We start from the raw sequence: 22,663 nt of genomic DNA, 5'->3' as shown, positions 1-22,663 counted from the left end.
ATACATAAAAGTAAAAATGCAAAACAATTCATGTAATAACTTCAGGGAAGAAAACATAAAGAGACAAAACAACAAGGATCTAATGAGTAATAAACCCCAATTACCAAACAGTTTGTAAAAAATACTGTCTAAATTGAGTACTAGACTAAACATAAGGCTTAAAATGGGAATAACCCAATTTTGGATATTAGCAGATATGAAGGACCACAATCAAATATTATGCAAGATCAAGGGTCAAAAGTTTAATATAATAACTAACTGATAATGACCTAAATAACAAATAAAAAAAATCTCAGCTCAGAAGACAAAATGGGTAAAATACATGCAGTGACTAAAAAAGAATATTATATAAATTAAAAGCAAGAATCAGCATATATACATGAATATGGTATAAGGCAAACATGGGCTAAAATGGAAAAAACATAAAAAAAGGCTTGAATTAAAGAATATTAAAACTTCATTAGTTATATAAATAACTCAATACAAAAGACAAAGGACCCAAAGAGCAATTAGCCTATGCGCTAAAAATGCTCTCTAGTCCCTCCCCGAAACTATGTTGTTTCGCTCAAGGCCAAAATCGACCATCTACCTTCATTTCCCCATTCCCTCTTTTTTAACCCTAATATGAAATAAAACTCCCCCCTATTCTTTGCTACCCGCCATCGAGTCAAGCCAAAAACCACTCTGATCGCCGTAAATTGGACCAGAGAAGGAGGGAACCTCCTCCTTTCATCCGAAAACAACTACCCTTACATGAAAACTAGTCCTTTTCGAACCTAAAACCCCCAAAACAAACACTCCTCCAACCTTTCATTGTCTAAGACTCATCCCGTAAGGTAAAGATGTTACCTTTAGTAACCCGAAGGGTTCCTCAACTCTAGTGAATGAACGGTGGCCCTATTTGGTGATAAAAAGTAAGTTTTTCCTTTCATTTTATATCTTTGTTGGTCGGTTTCTCTTGTGGTCGAAAAATGGTTCCCTTTTTTTGGTACAAATCTTCTCCATTTTTTCTTATTTTTTTTCTTTTCTAATCTCTTTTTTCTTTTCGAAACTCTCTTTTTTTTTAAGAAAACAGAATCCCCCCGAATGCTCCTTTTCCAGATCTCCACTTTTTTCTCTTTATGTTTGCCTCTTATCTTTGAATCCTTTGCATGTTTTTGGTTAGTCTAGAACCATAGGGAAATGATCTCCCCCTTCTTGCGTGTTTGGTGAAGCTTGACATAGAAAATGATGATGGCTTGACAGTGGGGTGAGTTCGGTTAGTAGGAAAATCAAGGTTTTAAATACCCTAATATGTTTTTTAAGTTTAGGCTTTGATTTGATTGGTTTTGGTTGATTTTTATTTTATTTTTATTTTGGTTTGGTTTGATTAGCTCTACTATTCTGATTAGATGGCAACAGTGGTGACGGTGAATGGAGCTAATGGTGGCGGGAGTGGCTTCAGATGATGGTGGTAACACATCCTTCATTCCCCTTGGCAGTGTAGATGATGACAAAAGACTAGGTTAGGTTAAATTTAGGTTTAAAATTTTAAAATGGGCCTAGGTTTTGGCTTCTTGGGCCCGGGTTTGGGTTTCTGTTTGGGCTTGGGAGTTGGGCCAACTGGTCCCCTGAATTTTTTGTAATTTGGCATGCAATAAAATATAAGTGAAATAAAGATAAAAAAATAGAAATAGAAATAGATAAGATAAGATAAAAAATAAAAATAAAAGAATTGAGCGAAAAAGAGTTTCTACACTCTCTATGGTATTGGTTATTTTCAAGCCTTTTTTTTTTTTGCTTGATTAACTGCTGGTTTGGCCATCTGTGACCAGATTCCATGGCTCCTTCTCCAGAGTTCTCTTTTCATCATACTTTTTCATCTCTTCAATGAGTGATTAATACATCTTTCAAGCTTGATGCCAAAAACAAAACTCTTTACAAAAATATTTGGTTCTGTTTATCTTTCATGATTCTATGAAAAATGTGTTTCAGTGTCTCTATTGTCCAACGATATGACCATTACTTAGCAAAAGAGGATCCCTCATGAAACATCCCTTGAAAGAGTGTAAAATTGCATAATCAAGCTTTTGTAGAATACTCTTTAATATATTTTGTTTCTCCTTCAGTTGAATGAACTTGTTCTCAAGAGTAGAATACTCAACCTTCTGAGCCTTTAGCTTTTGTTCAAGCTTTTGATTCTGAAATTGTATAACTGCATCATGCTCTCTAAAAAAACTAAATGGTGAAAGCATTAGGAGAAGGTTCAATCCCTGAACGTGGATTTATTTCATGTTTTATTTTTTAATTGTTATGGGTTTAAGCTCTTGAAGAAGAAGAAGAATGGTTAATAGAGTTAACGTGACATGTTAGATAAAACTAATGAGAGGTAACATTAGGTACCTTACTAAAAATAAACTAAAAGTTCAGTGACTGTACTGAAAGTTTTAAAAGTTAGGTGACCAAACTACAATCGCCCTAAAAGTTTGGTGACTATTTATACACTTTATCCTTAATTAAATTATGTTGTTAAAAAGATATCGACATGTATAATGATTTCACACTAAAATATAGATTAAAAATTTTTGGGAAAAATCATTTAGGGGAAAATCATGACCAAAAGAGGAGAATCTTCACTAATATCAAAAGTAGAAATATACAAGAAAGATTTGGATAAACAACTTCTTATCTTACTTTAATCCATAATATCTTTTTATAGGGATAATTACTTGATTACGAAAGAAACTTATTTAGTATAAATCTAGCTAGAGTGCTTAAAGGGGATTTAGAATCATTCTCAACCTTGAAATTGACCATTTATTGATTTTGTATTGGTTATGTTAGTATCGATATGTTTGTGTGGTATCAATAGCAAATGTTAGGTATCGACACTAGGGTATTTTATTTGTAATTTGAGATAAAAGATAGTATCTATAATCAATGTGAGTATCAATAGTAATATGGGGTATCAATACCCATATAAATCATTAAAACTTCGAGCATAATTCTTGTACTGATACTCAATGTGAGTATTGATACATAAGCGTTGAGTATCGGTACTATTTGTCCGGTATCAGAACTCCATGTTTCAAAAGTTATATTCCAATTTGAATGTGGGATCAAGGTATGGTCCATAACAAATTAATGAGCCTATAAAAAGCTTAATTGTGCTATTATGAGTTAAGGTACCCATAAGTGTGATAAATTATGATCATACCCTTAAGTATTAGAAATAATAAGTGAATAATCGAAAGTGTGTAAGTCACTCCTAAGCCTAATGTAAAGACGAGCAAAAATAGTGAAGAAAATAAAAATAAGCGGGAAAAGAAAACCCCTCGGTCATGGCGCTCCGGTGAGTTTTCGAAGGATCCCAACTATGGGAACCTTCCTCCCGACAATGACACCGACACCGACAGACTTTAAAGATGGCCTCATCGAACGGTGAACGACAACCATCAGAGAGCTTTAGGGGTGCGTGGTAGTCAAATGGTTCAGCATAGATCTATGTCAATTGGCTCACCATTTGGAGATTTTGACTCTGGATCCCTATTGGGGAGTCCACGACGATTCTGGTGGTGTGTTTTGGATGTAACAGGTGATCAACAATGGTGGTCGAGGAGCCAACGGCAAAATATCCGATGAGAGTTCAAAGGATTCCAACAGCTCTCATAATTGTTTGAAGAAGAAATGAAATTAAAAAGAAAAAAATGGTAATTATGCAACATCAAAATAGTGTTTTTTGAGGAGTTGATTTTTGGAGCCAAAACAATATAGTTTTGGCTTAGAGCATCCGACTCGCATATGACCCGACACGACCATAAGAGGATCTACGTGTTTTCATATCTTTGGGGTAATTATACTTTTGGTCCTCTACTTTTAAATTGTAATTCAATTTAGTCCTAAATGCTTTAATTAGATGCTATTTAAAAGCGAAATTGAGTCTCGATAGTTTTTATTAACCAATTTAGTCCCAAATTAATAAATTATTTTATTTTTGAGGGAAATTAATTGGGGTCGTGTTTGCGTTATGGAGCACTAGTGTTTGTGGAAAAATATCAAAGGCTTTAAAATAAAGTCGGTAAGCCCGAATTTAGGAAATTAAGGTGAGTACCCCTCGAACACCGAAGAGCTTCATGATTTTCATAATTATGATGATGTGGTTTTCATGTGTGAACGTTCAAATAATTGTTTGAATAATGATATGGTAAATTACCAAATTACCCATAGTGATGAATAGTGTCGTACAATGGTTTGTAATATCTCTGAAAGTATAAGAGTTTAAGAAACAACATAAGACTAGTGGTTTCTCATTAAGTTTTAGAGAAAGTCCAAAATACCCTTGGCCACATGAGGTGTTAAGAGAAGCCTACATGTATGTAGAAAAAAGTGGAAAGACATAGATAATTAATTAAGTATACTTCAATAAACTTTAATAAGTCTAATATACTTGTGATTGTGAGAAATTACTAAAATTCTCTTAAAGAACTGAAATTATCAAATCACCCTTATGGGCCTAAATAAGTGGAATAATTTATGCAGGTAATAAGAACAAGTTATTATAAGTACAAAATGATGCAATCACCATTGTAATTAAGGAAATGGTTAGAAAATCATTGAATAAGAAACTGAACGAAATGCTTTTTTCAAGCCAAATGACCAATTTGTCGCTAAGTATTAATTTGATTAATTGTATAAAGTTCTGATATGCCTTAAAGGTTAAAAGATTAAAGTATTAACAATGTGTAAGAATAATAAAGTTTGAGTAGGAAAATGACAAAAAAAACCATTTAGAGGCAAAAATGATCAGAGAGCTCTTGTGAAAAATAATGACAATAATGAGCTGATAACTGTAAATGACTAATAATATTTGGTTATGATTAAATATAACTAGGAAGCCCCTTTGAGTGGTAAAAGACTACTCCCAAGTAAGGAAAATTATGAAAATATCCTTCGGGTAGTAAATGCATCTAGAAGATTAAAGAATGCCTAAATGTGTGATGTAATGCATTAATAAATGTTTTAATGCATCGTTTGTTGCCTGATGACTTGTGAGGCTTGTAGTAAGTCATTCCACATGTATGATCTCTATATGGGGAAGGTAAGAATGTTCAGATTATTGTGACATTATGTACCATGTGCATTAATATATATTGTGATATAAAATGTTCAAGTAATTTTGTAAGTAGGATATAGTTGGAATGCTATAGAGTCTAACCGTTGCATTTCAGCACTTAAGTGCATTTAGTAACACTTAGGTGTATTGTGACACTTCGGTGCATTGTGTAGCACTTCGATGCATTATGAGTATTTGTGTCATTCAGTCAACTCATGTATCATGAGCTAGCTCTTCTACGTTATTTCAGACACTCTTGTGATTGTAATTTCATATGTGTAAGCTTAACATGACTTTTATTATATCATGTGCATGATTTAAATATTTGGTTATGACCTCGATCATGTAATTCATACATTACAATGAAAGCATGATTTACCTATTACCCTCTAGGATAAAAATTTCATGATTAAGAACGAGTGTGGGCTTATAGATTAGAAGAACTACGATTCTTATGCATAATGAACATAACAATACTTATAACATAAATTGTTAATAAATAAATATAATAGTGTGATATCTTCATATATTGTAACGAACCCCTTAGTGTGATAAATCTAAATAAAAGACTAAGATTAATTAAAGTGATTGATTAATGGCTATAAGTGCATAATTGGCTAACATACTTTTATGATATTCATGAAGTACGATAGAGTAAATGTGTATTCACTAAGCTTATTAGCTAATCCTTTATATTATTACTTTTGTAGGTTACATGTTTCATAGATCACGATGGAACAACAATATCATCGGAGAAGTTTCAATGAGAGTACCAGAGTACAATGATGAAGACTTGAATGGAAACGTAGAGATTGTGATTTTATCCGGATCTTTTGTAAAGGATTTATTTGTGTATTTGGTTTTCAAAAAGGAGCTCCGTCTTTTTTTAAATGTTTATGTTTTCCTTGTGTCATATTTTTTGTTTTAAATTTTTAAGTAAGTCGTATGTTTTAAATTTATTATTTTTTTAGATTACTTCGATGATCCAATGTATCGTCTTTGATTCAGATTCGATTTTCAGGTTGGGTTGAAGGTCTTACAATAACTAAGTCATAATAACTAACATGCATTGCTTAACTTGTTGTGTGAGAGCAAGCCATGAATTGTAGTGAGAGGAAGTGTCCCCACTCGATCGTTGTGGATCAATAATTGTGTTGTGAACCTTTCCTGAGTAGTTGATGTGATGAATATGATTATGAGGCTTACGAGCCTAATTATGTATTGTATCACTTATACATGCTTAGTCTAATGCTATGTGAAACTAGAAACCCTTATCTCGAGGCTTTTATGAAAATTATTATCGAGGCTATTTGATGTAATAGGTTCTCATTCTGTTATGAGAGTCAGTTTGCATAAGTTAGTTAGTTAAGCTTCTGTTATGAATCAGTTAGTCTTTGTTATAGTGGGTTATGCGTGTACTTAGAGCTATAAATAAGCTCACTTGTAACAGCAGATACATGATGAATTTTAAAGGTTTTCAGAGAGCCTATTCTCTCTTGTTTTTGTTTTCCTTTCTCTTGTGTCTAGTTCTGCTACACTTGACATGGTATCATTTGCCAATCCTGGTGGTTGTTTCTTCCGCTGTTAATTCGTTTCTTGATTCATCTTGCTCATCATGGTTGATCTAACCACAGATCCAGTTCGAGGCTCTGAAAATGTGTCACCGAATACCTCTCCCGTAAGCTCTATGTCAGTTCCGTTAGGAATTAATAGGATTCAACATATTCCTAAGCATGACACTGTCAAGCTTACCGAAAGCACCTATCTTCTTTGGAAACATCAAGTTGCGTTGATTGTTGATGGTTATGGGTTAACAAATTTTCTTTCCAGTAATGCAGTTATACCAGATGAGTATGTTGCAAGTGTGTCTGGCCAGACTGAGGTTAATCCGGCTTTCTTGATTCATAGACAACAAGACAAATTGCTAGCCTCTTGGTTACTTACCACAATTGGGACTGATGTTCTTCCTCATCTCATTGGACTCACAACAACCTTCTTCATATGGTCTACTGTTTCTCGGTTGTTCGGTGCTCGTTCGACTGCCAAGATCTCAGCACTTAGGCATAGTCTGCATACTCAAAGAAAGTCTGGGTTGACTGTTAGTGAGTATCTTGTAAAGATTAAATCTATCTGTGATTTACTTAATGCGTCTTGTAGTGTTGTTACTGAACAAGAGCATGTAAGTGTTGTTCTTGTAGGTCTTTCGATGGAATTTGATTCGATCATTGCCATTGCATCTCGTGAATGTCTATCTTTAGACATTCTAACTGATATGTTAATGGATTGTGAGGCTTGACAGAAAGTATTCTTGAATGAAGGTGTTATGGCTAATTTGACATGTTTACCTAAGGAGGTAAACAACGTTGAAGTGGATATAAAAGAAAGTAATTCATCACAGCTGCATTCTAGTCAAAATCGGGATCAGCAAGGTGGTGGTTATCGTGGTCGAGGCCGTGGACGGGGTTCAAACAGGCCTCAATGTCAGTTGTGCGGCAAGTTTGGTCACGTGGTGCAAAAATGCTACCACCGCTTTGATCGAGATTTTACTGGTGTAGCTGGAAGTGAGGAGCGTACTGGTGATGACCAGAAACAATTTGCTTGAATAAATTCTGTTAAACAACAACTGGAGGGCAAGTGTTTTCTCATACGTTTCAGTCTTTCTCGACCGTTCCACATGCATTTGTTCCTTATTCACACTCGCCCATGTTTTACTCGGCTGGCCCAGGTATTCCAGGAATAACTGGTATGCCTCATACTTCAGGTTATTATCAATTTCCTGTATCTTCTGGGCATCCATCTTTTACTTCCATGGCTCATACGGTATTCAACTCCTCTGTTGCTTCTAGTTCAACTCGTTCCTCGGTACCTCCAGAAAATAATTGGTATCCAGATACAGGTGCCACACATCATGTCTCAAACGATTTATCTGTTTTTGACTCAGGCAGTGTCTATACTGGTATAAATACGTTACTCATGGGAAACGGTGAAGGAATCAAAATCGATCATGTTGGTCGAGGTTTCTTACCCACGAGACAGAAATCCTTAGTTTTACAAAACATGTTACATGTTCCTAATATTAAGAAGAAGTTATTATCTGTATCGCAGTTCACACGTGATAATAACGTTTTTCTTGAGTTTCATGCTTCTGAGTGCTTTATGAAGGATGCTCAGACCAAAATGCTTCTTCTTCGGGGGAAGCTCACGGATGAGGGACTATATCAGCTACTGCCATATGATGGTCAACCTTCGTATGCCAAGCAGGAGGCAGCTTTTCAAGTCAACACTGTTGCTGGTTCGTAGGATGTGTTGGAGCTGTGGCATATAAGGCTAGGTCATCCTTCGTTAGAAGTGGTTCTTTCTGTTATGAGATCTTGTAATGTTCTTTTGAATAAGTCTAAATTCACTCATGTTTGTACGGCTTGCATGCAAGGCAAAGCACACAAATTACCCTTTTGTAAGTCTTTGACTGAATACACTGAACCCTTTCAATTGGTCGTGTCTGATGTTTGGGGACCTGCACTGGTTATATCTTCAGATGGCTTTGCTTACTACGTTTCATTCATCGATGTTTTTAGTCGATACACGTGGGTTTATTTACTCAAGCGTAAGTCTGAAGTCATGCAATGTTGCATTGATTTTGTTAAAATGATTGAAGTACAATTCAGATATAAAATCAAGATGCTGCAGTCTGATGGGGTGGAGAATATCAGGCCTTGAGGTCTTGGTTAAAAACAAATGGGGTTCTGCATCGTATTTCCTACCCTGGTACATCTGAACAGAATGGTAAGGCTGAGAGGAAGCATAGGCATGTGGTTGAAATGGGTCTTGCTATGTTTTCTCAAGCTTCGTTGCCATTAAAGTTCTGGAGCTATGCTTTTGTATCAGTAGTATACTTGATAAATAGGCTTCCTACGAGTGTTCTGGGTGGTCGACCTTCGTTTGAAATTCTCTATAAAGAATCTCCAGATTACTCCCTTATTCGTGTATTTGGCAGTGCTTGTTTTCCTTGTTTACGCTCCTTTAATCAGCATAAATTGCAAGATTGCTCTAAAAAATGTGTGTTTCTTGGTTATAGTTCCTCTTATAATGGTTATATGTGCTTGGATGATTCGGGCAAGATCATTCTTTCTCGGCATATTGTCTTTGATGAGGAAGAGTTTCCTTAAGCGAAAGTGAGGTATGTCGATTGCTTGGATACACGAGGTACGTCTGCTATAACCACTAGCGTATTGCCTATTGTTGTTCCTCGTATTTCCAATGATTCTGCTTGTAATGCTGGTTATAGAACTGATGTTGTTGTTCCTTCGAACAATGAAGAGATAATTCATGGGAATACTATTAATTCTCCTGTTATCTCTGTGGCTCCAGAATTTGTGGAACCACCTAGTACACTTCTTCCTACAGTTTCTGAATTTTCAGACCATGTTGAGCGGTCCTCTGCTATGGATGAACCTGCTCCCTCAGCTGTTGTGCCTATGTCAAGTCTAGTGGCTGACCCAGAAGATAGTATACATGTCTTAGGTGGTCCTCACTCTATTCTTCAAAATTTGCATCCCATGCTTACGAGAGGAAAGAATGGGATTCGCAAGCCAAAAGCGCTTCAGGTTTCCTGTCTTGATAAGGAACCTTATTCCATCAAGGAGGCTATGTGCAGCCCTCATTGGGCTAAAGCAATCCAAGAAGAATATGAAGCCTTGGTAAATAATGGAACGTGGTCATTAGTCCCTCTTCCAAAGAGACGACAAGCAGTTCATTGTAAGTGGATCTTCAAGGTGAAAAGAAATCCAGATGGGACTGTGTCTCGTTACAAGGCACGTCTCGTAGCCAAAGGGTTTCTTCAGTAGGCTGGGGTGGACTTTCATGAAGTGTTCAGTCCAGTTGTTAAGCCAACCACCGTTCGTATAATTATCTCACTCGCCTTGTCCAAGGGATGGCAGCTTCGCCAAGTTGACATCAACAATGCGTTCTTGAATGGGGTGCTGACTGAAGAAGTTTACATGAAGCAGCCCCCTGGGTATGAACAAGGAAATGAAGGATTGGTATGCAAGCTTAATAAAGCCATCTATGGCTTGAAACAAGCGCCTCGAGCCTGGTTTGACAGTCTTCGAGGATATTTGATTTCACTAGGATTTATTTTGGAACGATTAGATTTGTCGTTGTTTGTTCGAAAGACTGATGATGGTATAGTATATATACTAGTTTATGTTGATGACATAATCTTAACAGGGAATGATGCGAATGAGGTTCAAAGAGTGATCAATGATTTGAACAAACAATTTGCATTGAAAGACCTTGGTTCTCTTAGTTTTTTCTTGGGCATTGAGGTGTGCCGTGATACTGATGGTTTAGTTTTGAGTCAAAAGAAATACATTCGTGAACTGTTAGAGAGGTTTGGCTTTGTTGATGCGAAAGAACTCCTCACTCCCATGGTCTCTACAAGCAGGCTTTCAGCAAATGGGGGTGAACTCGTTACAAATGTTGCTGAGTATCGCAGTATAGTGGGTGCTCTTCAATATGTGGTAGTGACTCGTCCGGACATTGCTTACTCGGTGAATAGGGTCTGTCAATTTATGCAGGCACCATGTGATATACACTTTCAAGCAGTCAAGAGGATCTTGCGTTATCTTCAAGGCACTGCTGACTATGGGTTACGATTCACTTCTTTATCAACACTGTCGTTAACCGGCTTTCCTGATGCCACGTGGGCTTTCGATGTTGATGATAGGCGATCCACTTCGGGGTTCTGTATCTATTTTGGTGGCAATCTTGTTGCATGGAGTTCTCGTAAGCAGCAAGTCGTTGCACGTTCTACTGCTAAGGCTGAGTATATGAGTGTTGCCTCTGCTGCTGCTGATCTGGTATGGATTATGGCCTTGCTTCAGGAGCTACATGTTGTCGTGCATGGCCGAGCAACCCTATGGTGTGACAATAGGAGTGATGTTGATGTCTGTGCTAATCCTATGCTTCATTCGAAATTCAAGCATGTCGAGCTTGATTTATTCTTTGTGCGTGAAATGGTGGCTGCTGGAAAACTGCAAGTGCATGGAGTTCCAGCCTATGAACAGGTTGCTAATGTGTTAACAAAGCCACTCTCAGCACCTATGTTTGTAAAGCATTGTCAAAAACTCTTGGTCACTCAATTGTTTAGAAAGTTAAGCATGGGGAATGTTGGTTCCTAATCTGCTGCTTAGAAAGTTAGAAAGCATGGGGAATGTTGAGTTTAAATCATTATGTTGTATAGAAGTCTGAAAGCATTGGAAAAGAAGACGGGTGAATGTAATAGGTTCTCATTCTGTTATGAGAGTCAGTTTGAAGAAATTAGTTAGTTAAGCTTCTGTTATGAATGAGTTAATCTTTGTTATAGTGGGTTATGCGTGTACTTAGAGCTATAAATAAGCTCACTTGTAACAACAGATACATGATGAATTTTAAAGGTTTTCAGAGAGCCTATTCTCTCTTGTTTTTGTTTTCCTTTCTCTTGTGTGTAGTTCTGCTACACTTGACATTTGAAACCTGGTTTCCACCACTATGTCTGAGGCTAAGTGAGACTGGGCAGCAACATGTACTTGCGTGGTAGGAATCATTACCGACACTATGTGATACAAGGATTTTCTACCTGAGCAACTAATGCTATGTGATATCAGGTGCCTTAGTTTTTGTTATATGCGCTAATGAGTGGAAATATGTTTAATGTATATGAGTTGATAGCTAAGGATAGTAAAAGAATATGAACCCTAATATGTGAATAATACTTAATGTTGAACTGAATGTGCCATTGGTATCTTTGTATGCCTATACTTGTGGCTTTCTACTTACACCGTCTAGCATGCTTATGTTTATGAATTGAAAATAGTATAATAGAGTAGATCTGTACCATTGAGCTTTGTTACCTCAACATTCAAATATTTTCGGTTGTAGGTCAGTATATTCGAATGTCAAGGAGAAACATAACTGTGGGTTTCTAGAGCTATCGAATATTAGAGTACAATACCAAACTTTTAGTGGACATATATATTCATAGGATCTTTATTATTATGATTTAATCTACAAAATACAATTAAATTATATTATTTTGGATTTGTATTAAACGATCATGGAGCTCCATTTTATAAAATCTATGAAATGTTTTAAACCTTTAAGTTATGAAACAAGTTTACTTTGAAAATAAATGATTTGAAATTTGGTAATTACTTTGACAGTCCAATGTGGCACTTTAGGCCCGTCATTCCGTGATCAAATTTATGGTGTTATATATCCTTTGATATCAATTTGTTAAAAGATATTGACAAGTATAATGATCGAACATAAAATAGACACCAATATTTTATGTAGAAAACCGTTTTGAGAAAAAAAATCACAAACAAAAAAAGAGAATTTTCACTAATATTTGAAGTAGAAGAATACAAGAAGAATTTGGAGAAACAACTTCTCATCTAACTATAATCCCGAGAATCTTTTTATAGGGATAGTTAGTTAATTATAAAGAAAACCAATTTAATATAAATCTACACAAAATAGGTATTCTACTATTAATCAACATAAAAGAAAATATATTTTTTTTTACTTTTAATTCAACTAAATTTTCTACTTTCCTCAATCAATTTGAGTCAAATCGAATTCAAGTTAAACTCAACATCGACAAACTTAGAAAAATACCTCACGACCATTACTTTATATGGGAAGGAAAAAACATTCAAGGAGATATCAAAAGAGTCAAAAATCGGATCGACAGTAGGAGTAAATAGTTTCTCTCCTTTAGAGGTAAGAAAGTGTTAAAGAAGTAGGTTTTAAATTATCAATTTATTTTTTGAATTCTTATTTTAGTCCCTCACTTTTATTTCTTTACAATTTGATTCTAGAATTTTAAGAAAAAAATTAGAGCAAAGTCATTGACAACTGCCGATGAATTTGTTAAAGTTGTCCTCATTTATCGGTGACTTTGTTTCATATTTTTCATTTTTAAGATCAAATTAAAAAAATAAAAACATAAGGACTAAAATAATATTTTATAAAAAAGTTAAATATATAATAGAATAAAGCGATGAGTTTATGGAAGGAGCATGAAAATTTAATTCGCTTGATTTATAGACACACACAAAAATTCATAGAAGTCGTCATACTAAGACGACGACTTTGGTCAATTTATTGAGGAAAAAATTCAATGAAAATCAACAACATAAGGTGACATATTTTAAGTACAATATTTCACTAAATAAATCCATTTCTGATTCTAAGTTGTTTTAAAAAAATAATCAATAGCCTTTTATCTCATCTCTTGTATGTTATTCTAGCCCAAAGTACCATCCTATGATGACAGGCATCAATGCGCTAGGCAGGCATACCTTTGTTGTTTTAGGAAAAAGATAGGCATAATGCAGAAAATAACTCTCGATATTTCACTTTGGGGCAAAAAACTCCTTCTATAGATGAAAATTATTAGTTAACATACTATTAATACTCTAAAACATGAGCTTTTTTAACTTAAAATGAAACGTTGAGGGCTAAGATGCCCAAAAAAAATAAGGGACAAAGTGATTATTCTGTCAAATGTTAGGAGCATTTTAGCCTTAAAATGAAACGCTGGGGCCAAAATGCTCTAAAAACAGAATAGGAGCAAAATCACAATTTTGATAAACGTTGGGGGCTATTTTTGGTATTATGCCAAAAAGAAAGTATGTAAAGTTTGTCAGTTGAGTGTATTGATCTTTTAAGGCATGAAAAATAAACAATCAGTCATGAACAAGGGTTTTTGTATTGCAAGAAAAATGACATTTTTTGGGGCTACCAATTGAGAGTGCCAATAATGCTAATTTACATGTCTCCTGCAATCACTTGCTTTTGAACACAATTTCATCATCATCCACATCAAAGGCTGGGTTACACAGGCATCTGAAGAGTCTCCCAATGCCCTATCACAGAATCCACAACAACTCATAAATATGGACTTCATATGCTGTTATCATGCATGTGTATGTATCATGTGCAACTATCATGCATATATTTATTTATACTAGGCCTGAAGAATTTCTAACATGCCTGAGTGAGAAAAGGAGTTCGATACGAAAGTGCTCTTGGCGACTCGTCTTCACTGCTGCTCTCGGAACTGCTTCCATCATCATCATCATCTATTTCAGCAACCTTTTTCCTCCTTGACGGGCCACCATTTCGAGCTTCTTGTTCCTGGTGAAACAATGTTCCAAAGCATAAATATCCATTGATTTCTTCCTATTTTTCATCTTGAATTAATGAAGTACTCCATTTTCTTCTTGCTCATTTTCAGTTCATTAAGCTCACTGTACATAGTAAAATGTGAATTTTTCTTGTATGTGGTATGTCTTATGCAACACCTGGGGCCTATACATAACTATACTAGTTTCTTCTGTTTCTTAGCTTCAACAATCATAAAGAATGCAACAAACAAGTTAGACTCGTTGATGAAAATTCAAATTTGCTCATCTAATGGATTCTGTACCTGAAATACCTTCCCAAGAATTTTCAGAGCCAGAGCTCTAGCTTTGAGTTCCTCCTTCATGACATTGTTTTCCCGCAGCACCTGTAAACCGATCGACTGAACTATCTGAGGATCCGTAAATTTAAAAATACAATTGAAACAAGGATCCTTTCCTAACCTATAAGTTCATTAGATATTCAGGTATATGAATTTCTACAATACAAATCAAGTATCAAAGGGACTAAGATACAGAGAAACTCACCATTTGGCACACATGTACAAGGGTTACTTCGATATCCACGACATTCAATTTCCATAATGAGCTCATGAAAGTTTCTTTATTTAATCTTAAATGTGATTCAACATCATTTTCAGGGCCACTGCCATCTATTTTGAATTGCCTGCGCATATCTTCTTGAAGTTGCAGTAACTGAAAAGCACCTGGAGTTATTTCTAACCATGTCAGTGGCAGATACTTTTCAAGAGTTGAAGGAGGAAACTCGGAAAGGGTGCTTATGGATTTTATAACTTGCCTTTTGCTGCAGTAATCTGTGACTTCCAGAAATGTCCCTTGTGGCGAACCCACTCAGCCAAAAATGGTACACCAAGATAAATTGCTTTCTTTCCAAGCTCTTGTGCTGCCTGTCTGGAGTATACGTAGCCAATAGTGTGTAATATATCAACTCCGAAAGCTGCAAAATTCAAGCCAATAGAGATTACTTGGATCGAAAGTTACTTCAGAGAACTACCAGAAGGTTGAGTTAATCTTCTGGTGTTACATTCATTGAACCATAGTCTGAAAAGGATTATGACACACTGACAACTTATGCTTCTATGTTTATTCTGAATTAAATGCTACCTCCATAATTGATGCTTCGAACAAAATAAATTTTCATACACTACATGTAAAGATGCTATTAACACACTTAGTTGGAACAGAAGAAGTCTCCAATTACCAGTAGATGTCTATATACGCAAAACAAGGAACCTAGAAATGCTTGTGTAACTCATTTTACCAGTATCAGACAGCCGTCTGGCTTCTGATTCTGCATGATGCAAGAATCCATCTTTATCACCTCGGACATATTGGTTAAGAAGATCTTTTAATGACCATGCTAACTTTTCTTCTCTTTCCTTTTGAATAGCCTGCATTCAAGTTTGCACAACACAACTGATTTCATGAATCATAGAAAATTTGTAATAAGAAACTAAAAAGAACCAGATTATTCTATAACACTGAATAGTTTAATCAGTTTTGGCCATGTCAAGGAAGGATGACATGAATTCATCTGATTCGATGTATGATAAGAACTGACCACACTTCTATAGAATGGAAGTTAATTATTTTAACTTGCCTTCAACTTATCATTCAGTTTTTCAGGATTGTCTGCTTCATTGGGTAGTTCTGAAGAAGCCATTGATGCAACAGCAACATGTCCTATGTAGTCCTCAAATAATTCACTTCCAAATAGAAGAGCAAAGACTGCTGTTGGATCAAGCATGGTGTCCCTGAAAACCAAAAGGCTAATAGTTAGAAGACTAGTACAGTCTCGATAACGTTGATCTGGATGCTCAACAAAAATAGCAAAACAGTAAATATAGTTACATGGTCATGTTACTGGTATTATGCACCACTTTCTAGCTTAAGTTACAGAAAATCAAAAAATGAAGTTCTAAATATGATTATGCAGCTATTAGTAAAAGTTAAAATAGTATACTTAGTCTTAACCATTTACTGGTATCTAGAATTCAACTGGTTGACTGATACTATTAGTATGCTATCAAAATATAACACAGTCCTAAGAAAAGAGGTTAAGATAGAGCTATTTGACATCTTTGTAATTAAGCATCAGAAACTTAAAATTAATTATCAATTTGTAAATAGTGAACGTTACACAGTAAACAGAGCTTAACAAGCTCGAAAACTCGTATGATCAAACACCGAATGCGAACGTCATACCTAGATATGCTGTATTTCCCATTTCGATTATATGCATCTCTTTGAACAGGATCACTCAAAACTTGATAAGCTTCACCTAGTACCTGGAGAAATGAAGATTGTCAATGTACTAATTACCCCTTCCACAAACTTGACAGTACATATAGGAAAAAAAAAAGTGTGGAGAAGATAAACTAGCAACAAAATTTGTAAACGCACCTGAAATCTATCGGCAGCATGAGGATCATTTGGATTTTTGTCTGGATGAACTTGCCTTGCCTGTTCCAATCGTAACATCTAGCTATAATATTCTTGACTACTATATAGTTAATGAAAAGAACTATTTATTTTCTGAGGAAATATATATGCATATATATATATATATATATATATTAAGATTCCATAGTGTAGTTAAAATCAGTCAGGTTCAACCATCATCTAACAATCAGAATTCCAATAGCCTTCAGCATTCAATCCTCCATATGACACTCGGACTAACAAATTACTTGTTATATTCCACTAAGATCTAGCTTCAAAATATATTGAAAAGAGAGATCGGCATACGCATGATAATCATAGAGGATCAAGAGATAAATACATTAGACAGTACAACAGAAATTAAGTACAGAATTGAGATATACTAGAGAAATAAGCCATGTAATAATATATTGATAAGAACATAACAATTTCCTTGTGAAAACTAGCCATTAAAAAACATAAACCGATTACGAACAAAATAAATAAATCCCAGAATTCCCAACCTTAAGATAATAAGCTTTTCGAATCTCCTCCTCGGAAGCAGATGGATTAACACCAAGAACATCATAGTATTCAGTTTCCCTCACCATTTTTTTTTATTTTTGTGAGCAGTAAGCCCAGATTTTTGGGATATAAGTGTTAAAGAGAAAAGAAAAAGCAAAAGTTGTTGATGAGCACGAGCATGTGGTGCCTTTCCAGTTCTTGGTAGCAATAAAAAAAATACTAAAAACTGCTTTTTGGGCGGGAGGAAAGCAGTATATTTAACTGCCAAAGTAGTGATGGTTATCATATGGAGAATGCTTAGTGGATTAGCTTTTGAAGCTATAAGAGCTGTCAGCTGGGGTGGGTTTTATGATCTTCCATGGCGGCCTTTCACCTGGTTCTTTTGTTAAGGCTCGACTGTAATTAAACCCACATCGAACCCACACGCCACAATGCCCAAATAATTGTGTTGTCCACTCCACTTGGGGTCGATGCACAGCATGGAAGTGGAAAAGAACCGAGGGTAAACTATGTATTTAGTCATTGAATTATCATTTTGACGTTGTTTTGGTCAATCACCGTTAAAAAATTAACGGTAATACTTACTTGTCACTGTAAGAGTATTCACATCATCATTGAAAAAGTAAAAAAAAATCATGTCAGCAGTTATGTTTATTTTTTAACGAGTGATTAAAATAGAATTAAAACGTAACATTAGGTATGATTTAAAAAAACTAATTGAATGATAAAACGAAACTAAAGTGATAGTTGAGTGATTAAATATTTAGTTTACCCAAAAATCAATCTATTATCGTCAAATCAAATCAATATATATACTCACACACCTTGCAACTAAGCTGCTTGAACTCGAGTCATCAAGAAAAAATAGAATTCAATTAACCACTAAGATTAACCCGCGTCACACACTTAGTTTTGGTGGGTGAGTGTCTCGGGCATTGATCCTGCATACACAAGGACTCAAAAAACAATATCAAATTGCTTACCACTTGAAACAACTCCCGTGGGTAATATTTTAAATATATATGTCATATATATAATTTCTTTTTTTAATACATAGTTCATTTACATCTAACAATTATTGAGCAGTAAAGATATAATTTTATTCAACTCTTTTTTTTTTTTGAAATTTTACTTAATTGCTATATTTGTTCTTTTTAATGTTTTAATTTAAATACAATTTATATTATATCTTGATTTTTATTTTATCAAAAATGCATAAAATAATTTGAAATTTATAATTAGAGATCAACTTATAATAAATCATTATTTTCGTTCCATCGATTTTGACCTAAAAATTAGAAGCTTTCATCTTATTATAATTAATATTAATTTTAGTAATGTTCCACTTATCTCAATTTCGATCCAACACCAAAAAAAATATTTTTTAATAAAATAGAGAGATAATTAAAAAAATGAAAACACAAGTATAACCACGTAAAATGAGTTCAAATATAAAATAATTATATTTACAAATCTATAATAAAGTTAGCTAAACACATCATTTTCTACCAACCCAAATCTTACAAAATAAGATACAAACATAAGCATCGACATAAAAAATCTTTTATTATAAATAAATTTATAAAATCAAATATATTAAAATAATAATATAATAAAAATAATAAATATCACCAACAATCAGTTGATCTAGTGGGATGAGGCACTAGATTCCTTAAGCAATGTCAGGGGCTCGAACTCTGATGTTTGTGAATGAAGCAAACTGAGTTGGAATGGTAGCCCTTGTCTCTATAGTACTCGATCATGATTAGTCACTCAATAAATCGGATATCAATAATTAATTCAAAAAAATAATATATTAACCTCAAAATTTTTAATATTATAACAAAACCATATATTTTATTTAAAAAAAGGAAAATTTCTAACGTGACATGTCACATGTCGTTTTGGTGTGGTTGTTCTAATACTTAAAGCAACATTGTTTTAGAAATTGAATTTTAAGGGGTGTATCAATTTTACTATTAAACTTTTAAACAGTTTACTTTTTTTGTATTATACTTTCCAACCGCTGTCGACAACCAATAACCGCTTGTCACTTATCGTCTTTTAATGAGAAAATCGATACCAAAATGCTCGCATTTCACTCTTCATTCTTCAAATATGAGTAGTTTTTCACGAAACATACTTAAAATAGACAAAATGAAACAAAAAAAAAATCTATCATTTTTCATATGTTTGGATACTTTCTTAGATTTACTAGATTTGGAGTGTTTGCTCGAAAATATGAACGGTGAAAAGTACTATTTCGAGAAGATGAATAACATACCTCAAAATTAGCTTCATCAAACGATTATTGTAAGAAATCATAGTAGTAATATGACAATTTTTAAAATGGATTTTCGTCGATTTTTATTGGGTTTCGTGAAAAACTAATCCTATGAGAAGAAAGATGGATGAAATATGAATGTTTTAATATCAATCTTGCCGCAAAATACCGATGACGGGCGGTACTTAGCTACTAGCTGTGGCTAGAAAGTCCGGTGCTAAAAAAGAAATTTGTTTAAAAGTTTTATGGTCAAATTGATACACCTCTAAAGTTAGTGTTTAAATCGAAGTTTAGGTATCGGAATGGCCGTAACAAAATGACGTCGTTTTGGTGTGTCATTCCACATCAGAAATCGTTAGTCATGTCATCATCTCGTTATTGACTTAACAAAAGAGTGATATAATTGAATGTAAAACTAAAATTTAGTGTTGTAATTTGTAAAATTAAAAGTTTAATGGTATAAATGAGTCGACTTACAAAATTTAGTGGTGTCTGAAGTAGTTTTCCCTAAAAAAAATACTACAATCATATCTTTCATTTCTCTATAAATTTAATAGTAAATTTGTTAAGGCACCAATTGTAATCTTTCATTTTTATAATAAAGATAAAAGTAATTGTAACCTTTAGTAAAAAGTGACCCAAACTAAAGGCCTAAATGTAACACTTTAAAACTAGTTCATTGCAAGATGAGTTTAGTGTGTCATATAGGGTCACCTAAGTGATATCTACATAAAAAAATTCAAAGAATTTTTATAGGGTAGAAATGATGGTCGTTAAGAGGTTACATTAGTCGAATATTCAAGAATTTTGGTCAAATTTTTAAGGATTTAGAGAGAGGTTGAGATTTGACCAACAACTGGGTAGGCAGGGGATGAGCGACAACTAGGGTTAAAGATGAGGGTTACGAATAGGGTCTGGTAAGCATAGTAGTTAGGTTTAGCTTTAGGTGGGTTTGGTCCTAAGGGTTAGTCTTGATAGATATAGGCCTAATATTTTTACTAAAACAAAATTTGGTGTTATATATATGGTATCTACACTTTTATTTTTAAGACACTTTAATACTTATGATATATATAATATAATTGGTCATTTAATTTTTTTTTCACACCTTATAATAACAGGTGTACATATGTATCCAAAAAATGCGAATTTTAACCCCACACTTCCTACACTTAAATCCATGATAGATGTTTTCATTGCTTCTTATGAGGTTGTTTCTTTACACCATGTTCTAGTCTTTGGGCTCATCTATTGACTTTTAGGGGTGGACAATGGAACTAGTCATAGGGCTTTCATGTAAATGACCATGAGAGATGTCATTTAAGCTGACACCAAGTTGAATCTATTTTGACATAGGGGTATTGTTGTGTTACAACACCAGGTTGCTCATGTTGTTGAAGATAAACTCAAGAAATGGATGAATCATCTGATTGAGGATGCTTGTAAAACCGCTCATAGCTACTTGTTTTTAGGTTGTTCTGTTCATAACCTTGTACCTTTTGGAAAATGATTATAGAATATTTTTAGTTGAATCACTGAAAAAAATTTGAGATCAATGTAGAATTTTATTTGTAAACACTAAGTTTTTGTCACAATTTTATTAATGTTATTATTTTTATTTTTATTATTATTATTATTATTAAATAATAATTACAAATAAATTTACAGGCCCAATTGATAACAAACCTGGAGGCCCAACAGAAAATAAAATACAAAGTTCAAACCCGGCCCAGACAACCTGATCCGACCCAGACCCGATCTGGCCCAAAGAACCCGATTAGGGTTTCATCATTTTCTCTAACCGTAAGCAAATCTCAACCCTTGGATCTGGCCTAGATCCAACGGTCCAGATCTCTTCCAGCACCAACCCTAGGGTTCACCAAATGAGTCGCTGCCACGCCATCATCGCCGCACCAGGGGCTCCAGAAGAAACAATTTTGGCCGCACACCTCACGGATCTACTATGGTGAGTCACCATCATAGATCCGATGACTCGCTAAAAAATTCACCAAATGAACGGTGTTTTGAAGCCTATAAAAGGTCTTCGAATCTGCAAAGAAAGAGAGACAAACAACAATCAAAAACCGAGCAACCCAAACAACAGTCAACAACAAATCGAAAGGAAAAACAAAGGAAATAAGCAACTTACCACTGAGGAGATTCCAAGCGTCGACGGAGCACCCAAAATACGAAGGTATAAACCTAGATCTAGGAAATACTAGGGCTTTTTAGGAAGAAAAAGGTTGGATTTGGGTTTAGGAGATCTCGACCTTCGATTTGATGTATTTCTATATTTTTTGGTCACCGTGATTAGTGACCGACGATGGTGAATAGTGACCGACGATGGTCAGAATAGTGACCGATGATGTCCGGAATAGTAGCCGCCGGTAGCCGACATCACCTCTGGTTGGAGGTTTTTAGATAGAGGCGAGAGAGAATATTTACTTCTCTCTCTTAGAGAAAGAAGAAAAAAGAGAAAATGAGAGAATTGGAGACCTTTGGGGCTTAATTGGCCTATTTATACCCTCCTCAAAACTACGTCGTTTTGGGAGGGGTTTCTGCGTAAATTATGAAATGGTTAAACCATGTCTGCATTCTCTCATGTTTTGTAACTTACCATTTTAGTCACTGAATTGAGTTTTTGCGCATTTTAATTTAGTTTTCTAATTTTATTTTATTTTATTTTAATCATTAATAGCATATTTATATATTTAAGGTAAATATCAATTTTAGTTATTATAATTTTAATAAATTATATTTTAATTTGAATATTAATTAGGATAAATTACATTTTTAATACCTAAATTTAATAATATTTCGAATTATGACAATTAATTTTTATATTTTATAATTTAATCTCTAAGCTTTAATATTTTAATTTTAAATAATACTTAGATTTCATGATATTTAGAATTAGGATCTTTAATTTTGATATTTTACATTTTAATCCCTAATATTTTAATAATTTTCATTTTTAACTATAAGTTTTATTATTATTTTTATTTAGTCCTATAATTTTATTTTGGCCAATATTATTTACAATTTTATTTTATTTTTACCCTTTATGTTTCAATATTTTAAATATACTATTTAATTATTATTTTTATTATATTTTAGTCATACGAACATATATAT

The 22,663-nt window shown here is 34.1% G+C and overlaps 1 protein-coding gene across 1 annotated transcript; it reads right to left on the bottom strand.

Moving 5' to 3' along the window:
• Nucleotides 1-13,829: 13,829 nt before the first annotated feature.
• LOC120212242 (chaperone protein dnaJ 10-like) lies at nt 13,830-17,365 on the bottom strand. The gene is made up of 10 exons (XM_039210624.1): nt 17,244-17,365; nt 16,702-16,761; nt 16,504-16,586; nt 15,899-16,052; nt 15,560-15,689; nt 15,077-15,235; nt 14,806-14,984; nt 14,565-14,645; nt 14,129-14,272; nt 13,830-14,001 (listed from the first exon to the last, which is right to left on the bottom strand). Exons 1-10 carry the CDS (start codon nt 17,328-17,330, stop codon nt 13,921-13,923), a joined length of 1,158 nt encoding a protein of 385 aa, XP_039066555.1. The 5' UTR covers nt 17,331-17,365; the 3' UTR covers nt 13,830-13,920.
• Nucleotides 17,366-22,663: the final 5,298 nt, after the last annotated feature.

The sequence above is a fragment of the Hibiscus syriacus genome, unplaced genomic scaffold (genome assembly GCF_006381635.1).
Source record: "Hibiscus syriacus cultivar Baekdansim isolate YM2019G1 unplaced genomic scaffold, ASM638163v2 tig00110009_pilon, whole genome shotgun sequence".
NCBI lineage: Eukaryota > Viridiplantae > Streptophyta > Magnoliopsida > Malvales > Malvaceae > Hibiscus > Hibiscus syriacus.
This window is presented reverse-complemented; position numbering and strand designations above follow the sequence as displayed.

Coding starts and splice junctions, on each gene's coding strand:
- LOC120212242 (XM_039210624.1), bottom strand. CDS start 17,330: ATGGTGAGGGAAACTGAATACTATGATGTTCTTGGTGTTAATCCATCT. Junction 16,587..16,701: donor ATGCTGCCGATAGATTTCAG/GTGCGTTTACAA, acceptor TCATTTCTCCAG/GTACTAGGTGAAGCTTATCA. Junction 16,053..16,503: donor GGGAAATACAGCATATCTAG/GTATGACGTTCG, acceptor TTTGGTTTTCAG/GGACACCATGCTTGATCCAA.